The sequence below is a fragment of the Notolabrus celidotus genome, chromosome 3 (assembly GCF_009762535.1).
Source record: "Notolabrus celidotus isolate fNotCel1 chromosome 3, fNotCel1.pri, whole genome shotgun sequence".
In the NCBI taxonomy this organism is placed as follows: domain Eukaryota; kingdom Metazoa; phylum Chordata; class Actinopteri; order Labriformes; family Labridae; genus Notolabrus; species Notolabrus celidotus.
In genome coordinates, this window is record NC_048274.1 from 18,191,126 (window position 1) to 18,213,059 (window position 21,934).

General features: G+C 39.9%; 1 protein-coding gene across 1 annotated transcript in view; it reads left to right on the plus strand.

The window, feature by feature from the left end:
* The first annotated feature begins 1,352 nt into the window (after window positions 1–1,352).
* LOC117810946 (myocyte-specific enhancer factor 2A-like) overlaps window positions 1,353–21,934 on the plus strand; it is a 31,132-nt gene continuing 10,550 nt past the window's right edge. The window contains 7 exon segments of the mRNA XM_034680955.1: window positions 1,353–1,397; window positions 2,102–2,292; window positions 7,254–7,457; window positions 16,697–16,727; window positions 16,730–16,830; window positions 18,617–18,818; window positions 19,657–19,710. Of these exon segments, the coding sequence (XP_034536846.1) occupies window positions 2,239–2,292; window positions 7,254–7,457; window positions 16,697–16,727; window positions 16,730–16,830; window positions 18,617–18,818; window positions 19,657–19,710 (646 nt within the window). The 5' untranslated portion in view covers window positions 1,353–1,397; window positions 2,102–2,238.

A 21,934-nucleotide genomic window follows, 5' to 3' on the forward strand; every position in this document is an offset into this window, starting at 1 on the left:
CACACACACACACAGACCTGTCCCGTTAATGGCCCATATGAGTGGCAGTCTCATTAACCAGCAGCAGGATGAGGTGCAGCTAGAAGCGTGCACTGACAGTGTCTGTCTCAGCTTTAAGATGCTCTATAGCCACCGTCTGGCGGGAATACCGTATTACAACCAGGCACTGGTAAAAACAAGGAAAAATTGTACTTTTAAAATCAGAAAATATTTGCAGTAACTGTTCGATTAGTATAAAGGTAAGAAAACAGTCCAAATTGAGCACTATGGGTAAACAAATTGGTTTACAGATTGTGGCTAAAGTTAGCAGAGCTAGCCCCACCAGCCTTCAGTCCTCCCAGTAGGTTAACATCCACATGCATACTTTGCTCCAGTCTGGAGGTTATATAGACACACTATCTGTGTGTTCATTTGCAGCACTACAAGATGCATCTGTCATACTTGTTTACACAAGTACACAATAAAGCTCCTGGACCATCTCTTACAGAGAGACAAAAGTCTAATTACACCAGGATGGAAGCATTTATTTGTATTGTCTTCAAAATGTTTGTGTCTTGCCATTAAATCACTCACATCACAAAGGGGATCAATGCTTGAGATTTTCATCCAAAATATGCAGTGAGTCCTTAAATGTTACATGGTGCACCCTGTGTGGACTCGGGAGAGTCAGCTAAGCTCTGGGATGGTGATGAAGTGGATGGGTTAGAGGGTTGCGTGCAGTCTATCACAAACCGATAGCCATAGTAAACAAGTTAGTGATCAACAAGTGATCAACAAAAAGGCAGCAGTTGAAGGCTTTAAGTATATTTTCAATTGGATGCTTTTAAACAATCACTCATGGGAGGAGATACAATAATGGAAAAAGACTTAGGTAAGTAAAACAAGGTTTCAAATGCATTTTAAATCAACATGGGATTTTCCATTTCATCAATTTATTCTACATTTACAGATCTGTGGTACATTTATGTGGCACTCAGTGATATTGTCTTTCAGCAGATGTAGAGGTCAGTTAAATCTTTAAATAATCACCAATAAATTTCCACTGGTGCATGACAAATGTATCTGCCCCAACTCCCATCCGGGTAATGAGGGGTCTGCAGTGGGGGTTTGGGTGGCTCAGCTCTGGGATCCACATGCTGCAGTAATCCAGAGAGGGTTAGGATAAAGCCAGGCTTTGCCTCACTCCCTGCCTCCTCCCAGATCAGATGAGATTAGGAAAGAGCTAAGGAGCTCTTGGGGAAGGCAGGGCTCAGAAACACCAAGGCGGTGCCGAGGAGGGACACTACCAGGCAGGTGGGAACTCCTGCAGGAAAGCAGAGGCGAGTTCACCAAGACTACAGGGCTGAATATTTAATTTGGTGTTTCTGTGGGAGAGAGCTCCGAGCCAGCTGGACAAGGTGTGTGATGAAGTACATACTCTACATCTAGTTCTCTTGGTCTCTCTGAGTCAGTGTGCTTTTGAGCTTCTCTGTATGTGTGCACTGCAAATCCTGTGGTGATTTGTCAGAGGACTTCTGAAGCCCAAAGGACTTTAAAAGGAATTTTGAGGAACATAACTGCTTTTCTTGGATATGGAAAAATGCTGCTTCACTCCCTGGTAGCTGAGTATTTGGTGTTTTTGAGCATTTCAGCAAACAAAGTTGGATACGTTCATGGATGAAATAGCAAAGAGATAATGTCCGTGTCTCTGGAGTCCTCTCTGTTGGTCTGTGAAAAATTGAGTATTTAATGCCTGACTGGTGAGGTTCTTCCGATAGGATGATTAGAAGCAGTGAAGTGGGCCCAGCAGTGGCTAAGACAGTGGTTAAGAAGAGCTGTGATGCCAATTGAGGAGAAAATTGCTGATGTATAAGTATGAGAAGAAAGCCTGGGGTCTCATTGCAGGAATGATCCAGCAGGTCTTTCCAAACTGACTCAGAAAACTCTGCTGGTGTATTAAACAGTAATGAGTGTACAGAACTATTTGAACTAGAGTAAGAATCTTCTCATGGTAAGCTGATCAAACCCTGTCCCAGAGTACAGACAAGGTGCTGACAGTGGATCATACTGTGATGACTGAATAACATTGGGATCGAGATGTGACCCTGTGTCTGTTTTTCAGAAAACCATGCTGCACTGATGCTGGAGTAACAGAGCTGACAGCTGAGCTATGTGTTAAGGATCGTCTGCAGTGAACCCTTGACTACACGGAGCTTTCTGATATTCTTCTTCTTTGGCTGTGAGAGGAAGTTTTTTGCAATGGGGAGGAAGAAGATCCAGATCACCAGGATCGTAGACGAGAGGAACCGACAGGTCAGTATCATCATCTTCTTTCTATATCTGAGCTATTTAGTTTGATAATTATTCAGAGACTTTTACAGAACCCTCCCCCTAAACTATTGAAATGTATAGATTCTGTAAAAGAACATTATCTTCTTTAGATTCAGAGTCAGTTGATTTCTATAACCAGTATGAGAACCACATCACCAACAGAGCAGTAGTGGATTAGTTGTTTTCTGGTCAAATGATCTATGTGCACAGGAGCTTATGTTCTGCATGAGCTCTATGTTGCTCATATTTCTCTTTAGGACCTATTCTAGGGCTTCTTCTTCACAACTTCTGAGGGCATACTTTTAAAATCATAGTAAATATTTCTGCAGTGGTAAGCAATGTCTACATCTAGCAACATGTTTGGGTTTTTCTGATGGTCATGTTTTCCTGTAAGTACCAATGTTTGGCCCATGAAGCCATAAAGGTTTCATATTAACAACTAGCGTTCCCCTCCATTTGTACCAAGATCATAAAGTGTAACCTGCAACATTAGGAGTTTACTACATTTCAAAAGTAGCTTGAGTTTTCAGAAGAGTATTGTAGGCATGCACAGTATATATTTTCCCAACTAAGTATTGGCAGATAGTGGGAGTATTTTTGTATTGTTTATTACACCAATAATACAATTTTATCAGAAAAAACAATAGATTCTAACACAGCACTTTACAGTGTGCAAGCCGCCATTACATCCAGTTAAGAAGAGCAAGTGCAGCTGCAACAAGCTGAGGAGAGAGTAAAAATGGTGTCACAGGGGGGATAACACAGTTTCAATTGTATTTTGGAAGTTTACAGAGCGGAGGGAAAAGTCCTGAAGTTTTAATGTGACAAGTCTTACAAGTCACCTGAAAAGTCGCCATCGCAACAAAGAATTACTGTAGAAATATGAAGCAGCAGCATACGCAGCTGGCATTAGCACCAAAAAAGTGGCAGGTGCCGTAACTATAGCAAGTAAAGACAAAATCTGTGAATTTACAACACTTGATGACCCACCTTTTTTGAAGATCAAGGAATTTAACATCTAATGGTGTATTTGGAATGGTTTCCTGAGTCACTGCTACTATTGAGACTCATCCTTTCCTGCAATAACAGTGACAGATGTTTGAACCACAGACATTTGGACTTCTGACATTAGTTCAGTTAGTATGTTCAGTTTACGGTTTAGTGCCTGGGTGAAGACTAAAACATGATAAAGACATTATTGTATGTACAGACATGCTCCAGTTCACAATGCAAAAAAACAATGCAAAACTTTCGCACCCCTGAGATAAATCTTAGTATATGTAAGTCCTGGAAGTCTCATTCATCACTTAAAGAAGGGATCCCTCAGGGAACCTTACCTGGTCCCCTGCGTTTTCAATCTAAATAACTCCTAAAGATCCTCTAAGCTGTAACTTTTGAGAGAGCAGTGGTCACAGCTGGTGGCAAGGGCAGTAATTTGGGGTTAGCTGGGTCCGGACGGCACCCTGTCATTAGCAGGGTGGGTCAGTGTTTGGGACACACAGTGGCCTTCTCTCCTCGCTGTCTCCTTGTGCAGCCACACCGCTGCCCACTGGAATCCCTCTCTGTCTGTCTCCTCTATATATATCACCCCCAACAGCACAACAAATACCAGCCTGTCTGGAAGGAGGGCACAAGCCCTGGAAATAGGGATGTGGCTGGAAAATAAATATCTTGGATGATGTTTATATTTGATGTTTGGTTGTCTTGGCCAGAGCATTTTTAGATAGACACTGCTTTTGCTGTCAGGCTTGCATCACTGGAGCCGGCTGTATATTTAGGCTTTTGTGCTCTATTTTTGGAAGTTGGCTTGTATTCTCCTTTCATCTGTCAAGTTATATTAGCTTGTTTTTACGTTTTAAATTTTTTGCATTATTACACAATCTGCAGAAAAAAGTGACTGCATTAGTTGTAGAAATATTAACAAAGGAATGCCTTTTCTGTCTTTTCACAGTAATTGATTTGTCAGACAAGATCAAGAAATAATGAGAGATTTTCAAACCTCTTTGAATTGGTCATTGATGAACATTTAACAGTGACTTCCATTGGAACCATGATGAGAAAAACTGAGGTGTCCTTGTTAACACTATTATATAATATACATTTTCTAAAGGGATGCAACTTTTATTCAGTCACAAATGTTTCTGGTTGTTATAAAAATGTTCAGCTTGGGTAAACATGAACATATGATGCAGCCTTCACCAAACATGTAATGCTGAAGAAGCACAAGCATCTTTCTAAAAACACTTAGCTCCTTATGTGTTTTTAAATACAAATACAACTTTACTGGTGACATTATACACCCTATCAACCCAATGGGCAGATGTTCAAATATCTATGCCCCTTCTCTATTGTGCTTTCTGTTCTACCAAATATATATTTCCATTATTGCAACATAGTAAGGAAGTATAATATTTAAACAATTACACATTTTCAAACTTATGCTTATATCTGTATCTTTTAAAAAAAAACAGTTCTACATGGGCTTGCCCCTCCAGCATTGAACACATGCATAAAAAACATCTTATGATCAGGAGCACAAACGAGAAGATATTGTGATGTACCAAGATGTAAAACCAAATTCAGTCCAATGGTAGTGTCTGTTAGAGGCATACACTCCTGGAGCAAATTACCAGCTCATATCAGGGAGCTTGAGAACTACTTGACCTAAAAAAAAAAAAACAACACTGAAATATTGGTTAAAAACAAACCAGTCATTTTATTTTATTTTATTTTATTTAACCAGGAGAAACCCACATTGAGATGTACTCATGAATAATATCTGTCTCCTCATTTGATGCCTGTTGCCGGGGGCTTTGGCCTCCCCTCCATCCTGTTTTTATAATGTAAAATCTGTTCGTAAGTCACTTCGTTTAGTGTCCTGCTAACTGTCTTGTGACATCCTGTAACTTTAAACCAAGTTTTTTTTGTTTTATAAGTACCTGCCTTAGGACTATGGATGAAACTTAGCTATTGTGCTAATTCCTGCATATTTACATTGAGGCATACTGATGAAATGTTTGTAATGTGCATTGTTCTAATCAAATAAACTCAAATTAGTTAATTGAGAACAGCCAATGTGTTAATATGCATATAATGTAGACTAGCAGTTTCCTGAGTTAAAGCCTCCAATGGGGGCTTGAAGCGAATCACCAGTAGGTCTCCAGGTTCAATACATTTACCTTCAGAACTTTTAGGTTTGCGGTGTGGAGGCTGCTCTTTGCACTCTGCATACGTTAGTAATTTAAAATCACTGTTTACAGAATACATAAAAATGTAGAGTCTGAGTCATGGGTGTGGATTTTCTGCATGGGAAGTATTCTGGTTTGCAGACTGGGCAGTATTGACCCATCATGTTTGGTTTTGGTTGGCGAAACGTGTTCAACTTATTACTCCATGTGTATGTTCCTGACACTGACTGGCACCTGAGTGCGTAAGTTGGCTGTGCAGAGAGCCCTATTTGCTGTTACTATTTTTAATTCATATTGGGAACACTGAACATTTACAACCCTTACCTTTACCAATGATAAATCTTTATAATTTACATTTCAAATATCTCAACAGGCCTGTGAAACCTCTCAGCAGCCAACAGTAGGAGGTCATCTTTTAGCTTCAGGGCTGTAAGTGTGTGGAGGCAGACATGGAGGAAAACACCAGATACTTACACAACATTGCTGTACGTCTTGGAGGTGTGAGAAGGTGTCAGAGTCAGCTTCGAGATATGTGTTGACATGAGTCAGGATCCCAGAAGCTCTGATGGAAGGAAGACATACCCAGATAAATACAGTTGACTCACTGCAGGGAGTCAGCTCCGCACCAAAACAAGGATGAGAAAGTATGATGGATGTGTGGCTTGTGGGATGTGTGTGGGTTTAGTGTGAGCTCTACATTGTTCATCCTTAAGTTTCTCATTTTGACGTTATGATAGAGAAGGAGGGGAACATGGGTGATTTTTCTTTTAAAATGAAATGCGACCCTATCCACTTGGATTTATAATATAAAGACTCTTAATGACAATATTATATAATATTATTCCAATCATGAGTGATCACATTAACATTTCTTAGTTTCCTATCCTCCCACGTTTGTCAGCCACTCTATCAGTGGCTTTCAATTCAGTTCTTCCAGTTTCTTGATCTAAGAGTCAGATCTTGCATGGGAACCTCCCTCCCCCTCCTCTTCCTCAGAAACAGTCTGAGTCACTTTGTCAACAGTTGAGTAAATATCAGTGTCAGTAGCTCATGCTACAGCTTTTATTATTTGATATGCTATCAGATGTGCTGAGTAACATCACTATCCAAATATTTAAATGTACCAAAATGTCAGTTTGGGTTGCACACCATGTCCCTCTGACTTGAAGCTGCAGTGCTATGTCTAAGAGGTTGCCTCTCCTTCTGTCAGTCGATGACCTTTTGGTTTCTGGATATTGAGGTTGAAACGGCTTCTGTTATTTTAATTTAAAAGTTAATTTTCTGCTCAGAGTAGAAGCACTTTGCATCTTTGATAGAGTTTTGAATTGGATGACATTTACCATGGTATCAAAAATGTACACGTGATTGAGTCTTTGTGCTGCTGTGGATGTTCTGGACTCAAGCTGCTACGGATGTGCCGGACTCCAGCGGCAACAGCTACTACTATCCGCCTCATCACTGTCATCTCTCTCTTTCTCTTAATCTCCTCTATCCCTCTTTCCAACCTCAACTCAGTCGAGGCAGATGTCTGTCTAACATGAGTCTGGTTCTGCTCGAGGTTTCTGCCCATTAAAAGGATTTTTTTCCTTGCCTCTGTAAATACACTGCAAGGTGCAATGCTCATGGTGGATTAAGATGAGATAAGACATTTCGTCTGTATGAGAGTAAGAGAGAAATTAATAAAATCTGCAAAAAAGCTCAAAATGGCTAAAAAGAATGAATCCGCTGTTTTCTTTTCTGGTTTCGTCTCTCCAGGTGACTTTCATGAAGAGGAAGTTTGGTCTGATGAAGAAGGCCTATGAGCTGAGTGTGCTGTGTGATTGTGAAATCGCTCTCATCATCTTCAACAGCTCCAACAAGCTGTTCCAGTATGCCAGCACTGACATGGACAAAGTCCTGCTGAAATACACAGAGTACAACGAACCCCACGAGAGCAGAACCAACTCTGACATTGTAGAGGTGAGTGTTGGTATATATCAGATTCAAAGTTGGTCTCCATCTTGTGCTATGATGCCAGCTCTGGTGTTATCATGGGAAGCTCTCGCCTGACAGAATGGTTTATCCAGTACAAGCTTTTCTATAACTGATTGTGATGTTCTGACAGATGATTATTAAAACCTAGTTGCCAATTCCCAGTAGCAGCTGTAAAAGATGTAAAGTGATTTTTTATTTTAGTTTTATTTTAGTTTTCCAGATCAGAAGAGAGCAGTCGTGGCTGATGAATCAATCTGTTTTTCTTTTTCATGGACATTTAGGGCCTGTGTCCACTAACATCATTTTTGAATGGACAAGGTTTTTTCTTTTTATAATACCAATGCAGTTCAGCACTTGAATGTTTGGCATGAGATGTCACAACTATGCTCATGTTACCCTCAATAGAAAGCAGTTCAACCTCTTGAACACTTGTCAGTTTCCCTTCTCTCTTATCGCTCCATCAAAATTGTAAAAAAGGGCAGAACTTCTGACTTCAACTGTGTCAACAACAATGGCGGAATAGAAACTAATCATATTTTCAGAGGTGCTGCTAAGGCCAGGACTCGATTCCCTTCCTTTGTTTTTTACAGTCCCTTTGCAAAATGTCCTTCAGTGAAGCAAACATGAAGCACACAGAGCCATGTAACACAGATTTAATGGTCACTACCGAGGGAATCAAAAGCGCAGCGAGATTACTCTCTTGACCTAGCAACAGCTGGCGTTGGAGGAATAGATATGTTTCGTGGGTAAATGGGCTCTCTGACAGCAAAGTTAGGTGCAGAAAATGATCTAAATAGAGTTTACAGTCGGACTGAAATTAGAGTTTGAGTCCATCTTCACATTAGCTAAATGATGTAGTACAGTTGAGCCTGTCTGCAGCGGTTGACTGCTTAGCTTATGTTTTGGTTCTCCAGCAGGTTTCTCAACAAAGAAGCTGAGCTGACTAAGATCACCTTTGGCTAATACACCTAGTATAGACAACTACTAATGCAAATTTACAATAGATGAAACACTTTTACAAAGTTGGGGACAAATTTACATTTTGGAAAACAGTTATACATTTTATGAAACAAAATTACAATAGTGAAACACATTTAACAAGGCCTAAACACATTTACATAGAAAAATAACCCATTAATAAAAAATTATAGACACCTTTACAAGCGGTGAGACAATTTTAAAAGCGATGAAACAGTCCTACAACAAAATTCCAAACAACAGATTCTGATGGAAAGGGAATGTACAAAATGCAGAGTGAGCGGTTTGTTTTGGGGGACAGAAACGGACTGTCCTGTCAATTACAGGTCATTCTGATATGTCCTTTCAAAATAAAAGTCAAATGAAATTTGAAAAAATAGCGCTTATCTTGGATATTTTCAATAAGAGATTTTGAACAAAGAATCTCAGTTTCCACTGAGTCATTTTAGTTCAGATTAAAAGTGGAACGCTATTTTTTAAAATTTCAAATGGCTGATATTTTAAATTTGCGCATCAGATCAAGCTGTGATTGGCTGGATTATATTATGAGGTTGTCCACTATATTTGTTTTTTAATGTAAATTGGTTTAGACCTTGGTAAACGTGTTTTGCTAATGTAATTTTGTTTTATAAAATTTTAAAATGTTTTCCTAAATGTAAATTTTTCTCCAACTGTGTAAAAGTGTTTCATCCTTTGTACAGTTGCATTGCACTTCCCAGACACCATAAAGTACCCCATACAACCCCACTTAAAAAAAGAACTATCTTTCCCTTAAGTAAATCAGTCAATCAATAGTTGTAACCTATAGTGCAAAATCAAAACTAAAGTTACCTCATGCCACTTTAAGAGCAGATCTAGACTGTGCCGATTGTGAAATTGCATTATGATGCACTATAACATTTATTTAATGTTTGTTAAATATTTGTACAAAAATGACAACTCTCAAGTCAGTACCTGTTACATACCCATACCCATGGTTACAGTTCCAAATGTTTGAAAAAGTTAACATATAGTAGCTTTAAAACGTTATCTTCATTTATTTATTCATTTATTTATTTATGACCAATGACAATGCATTGTTTGATGAGTTGAAAATATCGACAATAGATTGAAAAGCACAACTTTTGCCTCAACAGCCCTTTCTTGGAGACAGTTTTACATGTTACATATGAAGAATTAACATACAGACACACACAGAGTCATAACTGTCTCACTGAAGACCCAGATAGAGAAGAGAGCTGATAGCCTATTTAGTGGGGTCCTGCGACATCATCAGGGTGTTGACGCTGGTAATGTTGCATCATGGTCCCTGAGCAGCACTGTCCTGTCTCTTAGAGCACGCACTCACTGCTGCTGCCTTTAAAAATGAATGCTCATCGTGACTCACGTTCTGCGTGTTTATGTAAGCCTCTAATGTGTGTTTGCCTAGCTGAGAGCTTGAATTTGTTGCTCTTTCCCGCACATATACACGCACGCACGCACGCACGCACGCACGCACGCACGCACGCACGCACGCACGCACGCACGCACACACACACACACACACACACACACACACACACACACACACACACACACACACACACACACACACACTCTCACACACACACACACACACACACATTCATAAGCACTGTACAAAAATCAAACTGTCAGCTAAAAATGAAGCAAAAACTTCCCAAACCTAAAAGTGCATATTTTCAAAGTGCCTCTTTCCTCCTTCTTGAAGCTCTGAAGGAGAATCACAGCATGTCACAGACTCTTAACCTTCCAAAGATGTCTCACAATCGGGATCGGACCAGAGGATCAGAATGCAAGAAAGCAAGTTACAAAAACAATTAAGATCAGGGATGAACCTGGAGTAGACTTAGCCCACTGTTACATGCAGGCTTTTGTTTGTGATGAATTGAATAAAAAGATAGTTACTAAACGGTTCTTATTTTGTTATCAGCTTTTAAATGCAACATTACTCTCTTAAACTCTAAACACCTCTTAGTTCTAAAAGTCTGTATCCATGTGAGATGAATGATTTAGTTTTAATGTGTAGCGTAGTCTTGTTATGATGTAAAGATTCAGGCAGCTCTTTTTTTGAAGTGTTTAGGCTAAAATGATCTGACTTGAGAAGTTTTGTTTGATGTCAATGGTGTTGCATCGGCCACCCCCATGTTTTGTATACCATGTTGTTTCCTGGTCGCTGTTTTGCATGCCCCATTTTAAGCAAAGATAGTGAGTATATGAGATGTCTCATTCCTACGCAATTTAACTCTAGAAAACAATGTTAGCTTCTCGTACAGCACCAACTAATTAGAAAATAATTATTATTAATTATATTAATCAGCAATTAGTCAGTTTCTGTTGACTTCCTCAACGAATTGTTGCGTCCCCGGTTTGTGAATCAACTTTTCAAAGACTAAAGCATAGTCGGCTTTGTTTGCTTTGTGACCCTTAGTTGAATCATATTGAGCATGAAAAAAACATCATCCTTTGTTGAAGAAGACTTAAAACTAGGGATTGGAACCTTAAACTGATCTAGGAAATGTTTCCTTACTATTAGAAAATCAGGCTTGACATTATAAATAAGACAAGTTCAAGACACTTCCACAGTAGCTTCTCTTTTAAACCACTTCTTATTCACAGTTTGTAGGTTTATCTGGAACGTGCATGTGAAACAATACGACCACAACTGTTCAAGGCTGAATTCACCCTCTCAGTTGCAGTGACAGTAAAAGCTGTTAACATGCATCATTTATCCAGCCCATAATGATTCCAAGCAGCATAGTTGTTTATTCTGCTGCTGTAAACCACGAGCAGACACCTGTGTTAGCTCTGTGAGCGTTTAGCCAGCCTTGATTTGCCTGCTTTGAGTTCTAATTTGTTTTCACCCACAAGTGTCACACAGACAGACACAAGTGAATAAAATGAGGCCTGGAAAGTGAGAAGGGTGATCATTTTACATATTGGTTGGTCCATTTGCAACATTCAGGCATGAGATTTGTTTATGTGTAAAGTTAAATCCCCGCAGGCTGCAACAGACTCTGCATGTCGTGAGGGAGCAACAGAAAGTTTTGTGGGTTCTTCGTCTTCGTTGGTATTTGCTGATGATTATCGGTCAGACATGAACCCACAAACAGCTCTCGTGCTTCTTTGTCACAAAACAATTGTTACTGCAGCATTAACACAACCAACTCATGACTGTGTTTCTGTAGTGTGAGTATTTTGTCAAGATCAGTTGAAATTTGAAGTCTCCCCTTAACACAATGACACTGCACCTATTGATGATTTCATTGGTACCATTTATTCAGATTCCTAAACTAAACTTAATTTTAAAAGTAACTTAGGCCCTTTAGATCTGTCTCCATATGCTAAACATAAAAAATGTACTGTCAGCCCCTTAAAATGAAGGTGAAAGCCAGAAAGACTTGTGTCTTCCGAAAATATCGGGTGAGCCTAAAAAACTACAAAGACCTAACTGTTTAGCAAACCTAACACATATTTCCACTGTCATAATAATGAGACAGGTTTGTATGCGGCAGAGTTGAGTTTCAGCAAAAACAAAGCTGTAGTCCAAGGAATGCATTGCAGTGATTTCAGCCTGTAGAGCAATGAGTTGAATGAGGAACATAAAAAAACTACTGTACTGTGAAACTCAACACTATAGCATGACGGCATAGTTCAAATCAAGTGCGATAGGAAGTTTCTTAAAAAGCAGTTTGTGTAAACGGTCTGGACCGGTCTTTCTAAGTGTGAGCTCATCTGCCAGAGATGTGTTGAATCACATCTCAAACACTCCCGTGCCCGCTCTATTCTTAGCCTACAGGGCACTCACCCAACTGGAAAAGACTCACCCGAGGGAGAGACGGGGTCTTATTTTATCTTTGATGCAGCCCCAACAGAAACAAGACATCAGCCTTCACATGTTAAGACTCTTAGTGGAGCAGCTCGTGCCTCATGGTGGCAATGATCCACATGCCTTTGGTAGTCCACTAAAGCCCACTTTGACATTTGAGAAGATAAGGAGACACACACACTCAGATCCTCTAACAGACACTTAAAGATAGTCATCGGTGCCCAGACATGATGTAGTGGTTTAAACAAGGATCTGTGGGGCCACATATAGCACAGTGGGTCTTGGACTAAATCTCACTGGATACTTTATAAAGTCTACACAGTGTCCCTTTGTGCCCTCATACTGTCCACCGCTCCACAAAGATTCTGATCATATTTAAAGATAAACGTTTAAGTCTATGATTCAATCAAACCTTAATTTAAACCTTGTCAACGATTGAAGTTTCCCTCATTTGCATTTATCACAAGGTGCAGAGAAAGACTCGACATAAACACAAGTGTGGGTTGTAAGAAAGTCTGAACATCGCATGTTTTGTACACTGAAATTGAAGACTGGTATTCCAGTTTCACAGAAACATAAGACAGTGGAGTGAATGGTGTGAACATTGAAGAATACCTGGTAATATTATGAGGGACAACATATTTCCTTTAAAAATAGTTGCTTCCCTCCCTGAAGGTTGTAAGGTTAAGTAGAGTTTACACATAAATCAGAGAGTCATTAAAATGAACAAACTCCTGACAATGAGGAAATATAAACGTCATCCCTCCATCTGTTGTAATTTGGCTGCTTTCTCCTCAGTTCATTAATAATAATGACTGAGTCATCGATATCATTCCCTTTAGAGTCCTTTCAACTCCCCGTAATATTCACAATACCTAGAGGGCTTACCTTCACATGCAGGGGTTTTACATGTAATGTTACAGAGAGCCAGATTTTCATCAGCTTCTTTTTGTGTTGGAATTGTGACACCTGGAGTAGCATATAAATCAGGAGTGGTTAATGTGATCATGCTGGCAAGGCAAGGAGAGTTTAGGTATAGAGCACCATTTATAAAGCAATTCAAAGAGCTCAAGTTATACACCAAACAGTAATAACATTAAGGGAGTTAAAGATATATGACATTAAAGGCACTGTGAGGAGTTTATGACTGACTTTGAAATAGCCTCACTTAGGGCTGGGAGATAAAATGATAACGATAATTATTGTGATGTTTTTTTTCTCAATATAAATATAACATACTATGAAACGTTGATGTATTTAAACCTGTAATTACAGCCCCTCACCACTGGAAAGGGAGAGGCGCTAGTGTGCCTTAACCCTCCTGCTATATTGCGGGTCAAATTGACCCATTCTAAAGTTCAAAAATCTAAAAAAAAAATGTTAAAAGTAATTTTGCTAAGAAACTTCTTCTGCTTGGCCTAATTAGTGTGAACAACATATAAAATGAAAATGGTTCATTTCACATATTTGCAACCCCTCCTGCATGTTTATATCACATACTGTTTGTGGGTCAATTTAACCCTGCAACCAAAGTGGAGGCTAAAAGGGTTCAAATGTACATAAAGAAAAGTTTTAACATGAATTTTCATTAAAAACAAGTGAATTATCCTCATTGAACCATGATCTGCGAGAATTAAAGAACACCATTGCTCTAAATATTGATTTAAATGGTTAGTAATGGAGTTAATAATGAGATTTAAAAATGTTTATTGGGATCTTTTTGGGTTCTGACACTTTTGAATCATTAAATATGCCATGGGTCAAGTTGACCCAGGAACATTATTGTTGTCCCTAAGAAATGAACATTTAACAGGGTTAAACACTAGTTCCCACCCAACATTAACAGAAGAAGAAGTTGGCATTGAACAGACAATCATGTCGCAGGGTAAGAGGTAGGCAGGCTTATAGACACTTGGAGCGGAATGTGAACACAGCTGAAACGAGTGACAGTGACCCTGAAGAAAATGCAAAACCTGCCAGCTCAAAGCAGAGTGAAAACCTCCTCAACAAGAATGGACACTAAACTTTATTAGTTCAGATAATTTGGCTATTTACTAGACTACTAAAGCCCAGGTACAAGCTAACAAACCGTCTGGTTACTTTAACTTTCACTCAGGAGACAAAAATCTGCCCTCAAAATGATATGAGAGAATGATTTGATAATTTTCATGAAAATGGTCGATATCGACTGATATGAAAAATGTTGTAGTGACAATATCGCCCAGCATTAGCCTCACTCTTAAACTGATGCCTCTCCATGACCTACAAAGTAAAATGACATGATCAATGACGAGACTCTTTATTTCTTTATACTGAATTTTCCCATGTCTGTAAAACTTTACATCTAAAAGTGTTGATGCATATTAAATCACACTACAGTACTTCTTGTTTACACAGGTGCTTCAGACTGAAGCAGACTTTAAAGTGAAATCTAAATTCAGGTTGCATATTGCAGAGCTCCCTTGTGATAAGTTTTTTGTGGATAAAACTGATGTTTGAAACCAATCCTTTAAATGCAGCAGCTGGACGCAGGGTTTTTACTTCAGGGTAATGAAAGCTGAAGACTCAGACATAAGCTGAGTGTATTGTACACTGCCCCTTGTTTCTCTTCTGACATGACGTTACAATTTGATGGCATAAAAGATGTTCAGTAGGTTTGGTTCCATTGAATAAGAGCTGAAGCTTGAAAGGAGTTCTGTAAGATTCAAGTAATGTACCGCTTCTTTTTAAATGGTCTTTCTGAGTTCTATATCTCTACAACACAGGTCAGGAACTGTGGCCACATCATATGTACCAAAAAATTATCTGTTTCTTATAGTTTGTGTGCTAAATGTTAGCTCACTTAAAGCATAATAAGACAAATGGCTCTCCTATTAAAGAGAGTCAGCATGAGAATGTGACGGGCAGATTTGGGAAGTCTGGTCTGGAGTTGAACCAGCCTGAAGCTGTGTGTCCTCTGGGATTTTAGACTTTTTCTCTTGTGTTTACTTCAGTCTGGAAATAACCAGCCATTGACTTTGGCAGGAATATAGTGTGTGACTTCTTTACTGGTCACCAGTTGTTAAAACGATGTATCGGGCTTGTGGTGAAAATAGACTTGTGAGTGTGTGTTTAAAGCTGCTAATAAGCAGCGGTGTCTGGGAATGCAGAGGACATGTGGTGGACAGAGAGACGGCTGGCTGTCAGTCCGTCCTTTTCACGCAATGACGTGTAACGTAATAAGGAGCAGAGATGAGATGATGGATACCAGAGGAGTGATGTCATTGTCCAGGCCCGTATGATGTCTACAGTATGATATGATTTTTCACAATAACTCCTCTGCCAGAGTCCAGGTGCTGTAAATTAACATCCTTCAATTCATCTGTCCAACTTTTAAACAAGTCGTCTAAACGCCCCCTTTTTGAACCAACTGAATGATGCCAACTCCTTGCTTGGCTTTGGTTTTTATTGAAACAACATGTGGTTTTAATATGCTCCGTTTGACATTTTGAATTAAAGTTTGTGAAATATGCCATCACAAAATGTCTTAAAGATAAATAGGCTTTTTTGCTTGTAGTAGGTAATGTGAAACCCCCCCCCCCAACACACAGTATACGGCCCACAACATCAACCAACTCCACCAACTTTACATCCAAGTCTTTAGCCCATTGCTTTTGGCTACACTGTTGGGGTTCACAATAATCAGCTGACTTTCCTGCCTCGTTTCCAGCATTAAAATACTTCTCAACAGCTCACACCTTCTATACAGAGACAGACAATATTAGAAAATGGCTGGTGGAGCATTTAGCAGCTAAAGAGACAGATGTTTGTCTCAGGGATTGTAGAGTGTGAACACTTGCTGCTGACTACCATACAGTTAACACTAGGGTTAGGGGTTTGAACTGCACCCTATATAAAATGTCAGGTGTTCCTCTCTGGCTGAGAGGCGGAGACATTTGTGTGTGTTTATCTACAGTGTAAGGCTCTTACAGGGAAACTGCTGATGTACATCACATCTCTCCTGGCTTGGTCATCTGTACCGTGTCTGATATGGTCCAGATGACCAAGTGTCTGTCTTTTAGTTTAGTTCCTCAAGTTTGAACTGAGCTTCGTAGATCAGCTTTTAGTGTTCATGCACCATCTGCTTTGAATTTTTCACAAAGCACTTTAAAAATGAACACTTTGGTACCCCTTTGTGTTTTCAAACCCTTGATGGTTTGTTATGATTTCTAAAGTGCTCTCTGTTTTCAGTAGACTGGTTATCATTAGAACATGTTTTTTATTATCAGTTACAAGCACTCATTGCCATATGATTTGCCAAGGAGCTGATAATGTTGCAGTTTAGGCTTTTTACCTCTGCCTTCTTCTAACCAGTCTGTCTCAACTGTATTCCCTCTTACTGTGTGTGTTTCTTCCACAGGCTCTGAACAAGAAGGAGCACCGAGGCTGTGACAGCCCGACGGTGACGCCTCGTATGTTCTCACCCCAAGTACTGAGGAGAAATACAAGAAGATCAATGAAGAGTTCGACAACATGATGAAGTGTCATAAAATTGTAAGCTGCTTTGTAATTCATGACTGGTTTTCCTCTCATCTTAAAATGAATACAGTTACACACAATATTAATGCCCAGTGTGCAAGGGAGTGCCTATACTACACTAGGTATTTGCCTTGCCTTATAAATCTGAATGAAAAAACATCCTGGCTCTCCTGTAAACGCTGCCACCTAAAAAAAACAATAAACACTGAACAAGCTAATAGAAAAGCTACATACTAAAAGTGATGATATATAAGTGCTGATAGTCTCCATCCATCCATCCATCCATCCATCCATCTTCTTCCGCTTATCCGGGTCCGGGTCGCGGGGGCAGCAGCCTCAGCAGGGAAGCCCAGACACTCCTCTCCCCGGCCACTTCCACCAGCTCTTCTGGGAGGATACCGAGGCGCTCCCAGGCCAACTGAGAGATATAATCTCACCAGCTTGTCCTGGGCCTTCCCCAGGGAGACGTCCGGGGGGCATCCTGACCAGATCCGGAGGAGCAGTGGCTCTACTTTGAGCCTCTCCCAGATGTCTGAGCTCCTAAACCTATCTCTAAGGCCGAGCCCAGCCACCCTGCAGGGGGAAAGCTCATTTCGGCCTCCTTTAATTTGCGATCTCGTTCTTTTGGGGTTGGAACGTAGATTGACCGGTAAATTGAGAGCTTTGCCTTTCGGCTCAGCTCCCTCTTCACCACAACAGACCGGTACAGCGTCTGCATCACTGCAGACGCCGCCCTGATCCGTCTGTCAATCTCGCGCTCCCTCTTCCCCTCATGCTGATAGTCTCCTGCTGAAAAACTGGAGGACAGACTTCTTCAGCAGTCTGCTTCTACACTAGAGGGTATAAACTTGACAGCACAGAGGGCAAAAGTAACTACAAGTAACAGTTAGCTAAATCACTTTAAAAGTCTCTACAAAATTTGGAAATTTGTGTTGTTGTCACTTTCACTTCACAGAAAAATCTTGCCTGGAAGTGTGATCATGCATCAGGGCTTTGTATGTCTTGTGGCTTTGCTATGTGTTCTTGCACATACTGTTATTTACCTGCCCAACTTTGAAAAAGAGAACAAACAATGCTCAAGAAGCTTGATTTCTGATCACATAATTGTCCACAGACAACTGTATTTTTGATAAACTGGATTTCTGTCGAATCCAGCAGCTCTTAATTAAAGCAGATATTTGTCTGTTTTACACCCATTTGTTGTTTCCTTTACTGAAGTTAGCCATGTAGCAGGATCTTTGGCCTCTCAGTCTCACTGAAGCGGCATGTCCTGGTGAAAAGTGATGTCGGTGCATACCATCTATAAACTGTAAGGATGTTTAAATATTTCTTCATGAAGGTTCCCTCCAAACAGCACTAACACAACAGCCCCAACCTTTGCAGACAGCTAACAGCATCCACCTGTCATTGTTATTGTTCCAGGTTGTGAATGTGGTATACTCTGCTGTAAAGTTGGCCGTTTTGAAATATGGACTAATGGAGACGTACTCTGTTTTGGAGCCAGTCTCAAGTGGGAAGACGAGGGCCTGTAACCACCACTGGTTGCTGCTTGATTATTGACCTCTGGCTTTGAAATCCAATTAGTTTCAACTGAAATTATTTTCTTTTGTTTCTACAGCACAGCATGTGGGGCAGAGTGTCACATTATGACAGTATGATGAATCGTGGGTAGCTGATCAAACAAACACTAAAACACACAGCACAGGGCAACAGTTTAATAAACAAAGAACAGATTGTATAGTGTATTTTAATAATGATCAAGCTAACATCCACATGTTTTAATCTTTCACTCCCTCTCCAGTCCACAGGCATCCCTCAGCAGAACTTCATGCATGTAGCACCAGGCAACATGTTGTACAGCTCAGGAGGAGGAGGAGCAACCTCCCAGGCTCTTGCTGCAGCCACAGCAGCTCTGTCTGACATCGGGGTCCTCACCTCGCCTCACACACACCTCCATAGAAACATGAACTCTCCACAAAGACCGCCCAGCACGGGAAACACAGGTGAGTGAATGTATGTGCAGGTGTGTGGTTAATATTCAATGGGGAGGGACATGATGAGATATTTGCTTTGTGTATAAACTTTGTGTATGCAAATGAAAAGGTTTATCTTTTGTCTGGACAACAGTTGATATTATGCCTGGACTAAGAACTCACCACAAAATATTCAATAAAACTAAAAAATGCTGTATCTCTTCAAATAAAGAAGAAGTAAAGCACTCACAGCTCAGCTATTATGGCTGCTTCAGAAAGGCTGTGTGAGTTACTGCCATCAACAGTATTTGTGTTACCAACAGATTCAATTTAGTGAATCAAATGAAAGACTTTTTGTGTGTGTGTGTTTGTGTCAAGCAGCAACCTTCAGTCTCAAAATATGAAGCCCATGCGGAAGTGTTATAAACTGCAATTCATCGAGAATCTGCTTGAGGCTGGCTGCAGAAACACCAGAAACCACATAGACACCAATTCAAAAAAGGCGCTCATTGCGGCATTAATAAACATGTTTACAGTCTGGTTCAAAAATAGGCTTGGCTCTACGTAGCTAATCTCTCTATCGGCACACACTGTACAGGGGTGAACTGTTTTCTAATGCGACGGTTCAGAAGATATTAAGATTACGAGTTTTTGCCCAAAAAAGGACATGACTGACTTGACTCCAGGACGGGAACACATAGCTGTTGGTTAGAAGGCTCTAACTCCTCCTCTTTACGTCACACTATGCCTGTTTGAGTTCCGCATTTCCAATATGGCTGCCGCCGTCGATTGGCTTCAAAACAGCGCTCAGGAACAGATACTACGTTCCTTATTTATACAGTCTATGGTTTGTGTATGTGTTCTTCAGGTGGCTTGCATGGCAGTTCTGATCTGGTTCTTCAAAATGGATCTGGACCAGTCGGTGAGTATCTCTTACTCACTTTGAAATCCAAATTAATCAAATGCTCACTGAGCAAGTAAAGCAGAGTAAAAAATGTTATGTGGCTCAATTTTTCATAATGTTTGAGATAAGCACTAACCTCAAGTGTTGAAAAATTAAGCCAATATGAAAATGTAAAATAAGCAGTTTCTCAAGTGACCACTGTCTCCAAAAGCCAAGAAGACCCCGATATACCCCTAATATTAAAATCAGATTCTAACAGCAGAATTAAACATGTTTACCACCTGGAAAAATACATTTGGTCTCTACACCTCATTTCTCAATTCCTGACAGATTTATAGGAGTGAAATGTTTTTATTTATGTTTCACTGTCCAGGGCTCTGGGTTTTACCTGATCAGGCATAATTAGGAGTGCAACAGTTTAATTGAGATGTGGTTGTGTTGCAGCTGTTTCCTGGTGGCAAGACTAAGGTTTCACCTCCACTTCTTTGCTGATTTAGATCAGCAGAAAGTTAGTTTGAACCAGCATTATCAATTTTGGTGAATGCTAACTTTCAAAACCATTGGTTCAATTCACTTTTGATACAGTTTATGGTTTAACATGAATGTCCTCATTTTTATTAGAGACTTTCAAATTCATGTCTGGGAACTCCTTCTTGCCAGTGCAACCTCCTTGATGCAGCTTTACCTCCTCCCCTTCCACCCTTCCTCTCAATCCAATCCAACCCAGTTCAGTTCAGTTTTCAATTCAATTCAATTCAATTTGCTTTACTGGCATGAACAAAGACATGTTGTTGCCAAAGCACATACGATTTATACACATACATTACATATATATCCAGTTTTCTCTCTATTCCTCCCAGCCCCCTCTGTCTCTCTGTCAGTAACTGCCAGTGTGTTTGGTGTCAACAAAGGCCAATAACAGCAGAGTAATCTGTTTGTCACAAACACACACAAGCTCACAACATGCCCAACATTTCTGCTAATATTTATTATTCACATCATTATATCATTGTTTGTCGTATTGCTCTATTTAATTGCAGGATAATTACTCTGAGAGTATATAGCAGACATCAACTAGCAGAAAATCTAACACAGTATATTCTACCACTAACATAATTATTCTGCATATTTATGAGCTTTGTAACACCAGTGCAGTTAAAGTGGTTAAACTCTGTTAAACTAGAATGCTACCCTCTGCTCAGAGTGTGACATTATATTCTAATGTTCCTGTTTGCTCATTCCTTTGTGTTCTAAATGATTCAGATTTTATAATACCAGATTATCATTAGGTTTTCATTTTGATCACTTTATTAAACTTGTGAGAATTTGCACCCTGTCATAGATGTAAAAACTCAAAATCACACCAAGTAGATATGATATTAGAGGAATCCAGCCTTAACTGTGACTGTTGTCTCTTTATCCCCTCTCATAAAATACCAACAGGTGAGTTACACTTTGTTCATTATTTGTAATCTGCAGCTCAGACAACTCTGACAAACTACATGTATATTTGAAGGGACACGTGTTGCTGGGGTGTTCACCTTGTGTTCCTCTTTATCTGAAATGCAGCCCTTACAGAGCTGACAGTTAATGTTGAGTTAAAAACATCCATGTTCCCGCAAACTTAGAGCTAAAACTCTGGATTGTTCTAGCATTATGTAGTAGTAAGGTAGATAAAGTAGGATCACACTGAATGTAACGACCATGTCAACTACGCATATTGTCATATTAATTTGAGAGAAACAGATAAATAACTCAAGCTAGATATTTACAATCTCAAAAAGTGAGAGCTTGTAACCCTTAAATACAAAGGAAAGGCTTTTATCATTCATCTTAAAGCTCCTGTTGGTTGTCGTGATATAAACACCAGTTCTGAGAGAGATTTCGATTGTCAACACTACCCCTCCCCTCTGCTGTCGTAACCCCGCCCACAAAAGATCGTTGTGTGCGTTCTATGAGGACATACTGGCTTCCCAGCCAATCAGGGCAACGTAGTGGGGCCGTCACTCAACCAATCAGGACAGGGTTTTGGGGAGTAACTCTGATTGGTCCGTGATAACAGGAAAGAGGGGAATAATAACATTGCTTGATACAAAGGCATTGGAAAACACAGAGATTTTGCCATAATCTCAAATTACTCCACTTACAGATGAGTACCGATTGGTATTATGACCTTTTCTCCAAACCCAGCAGAAGAAAAGTATAGTTATTTACACCATTCCTACCAACAGCAGCTTTAAAG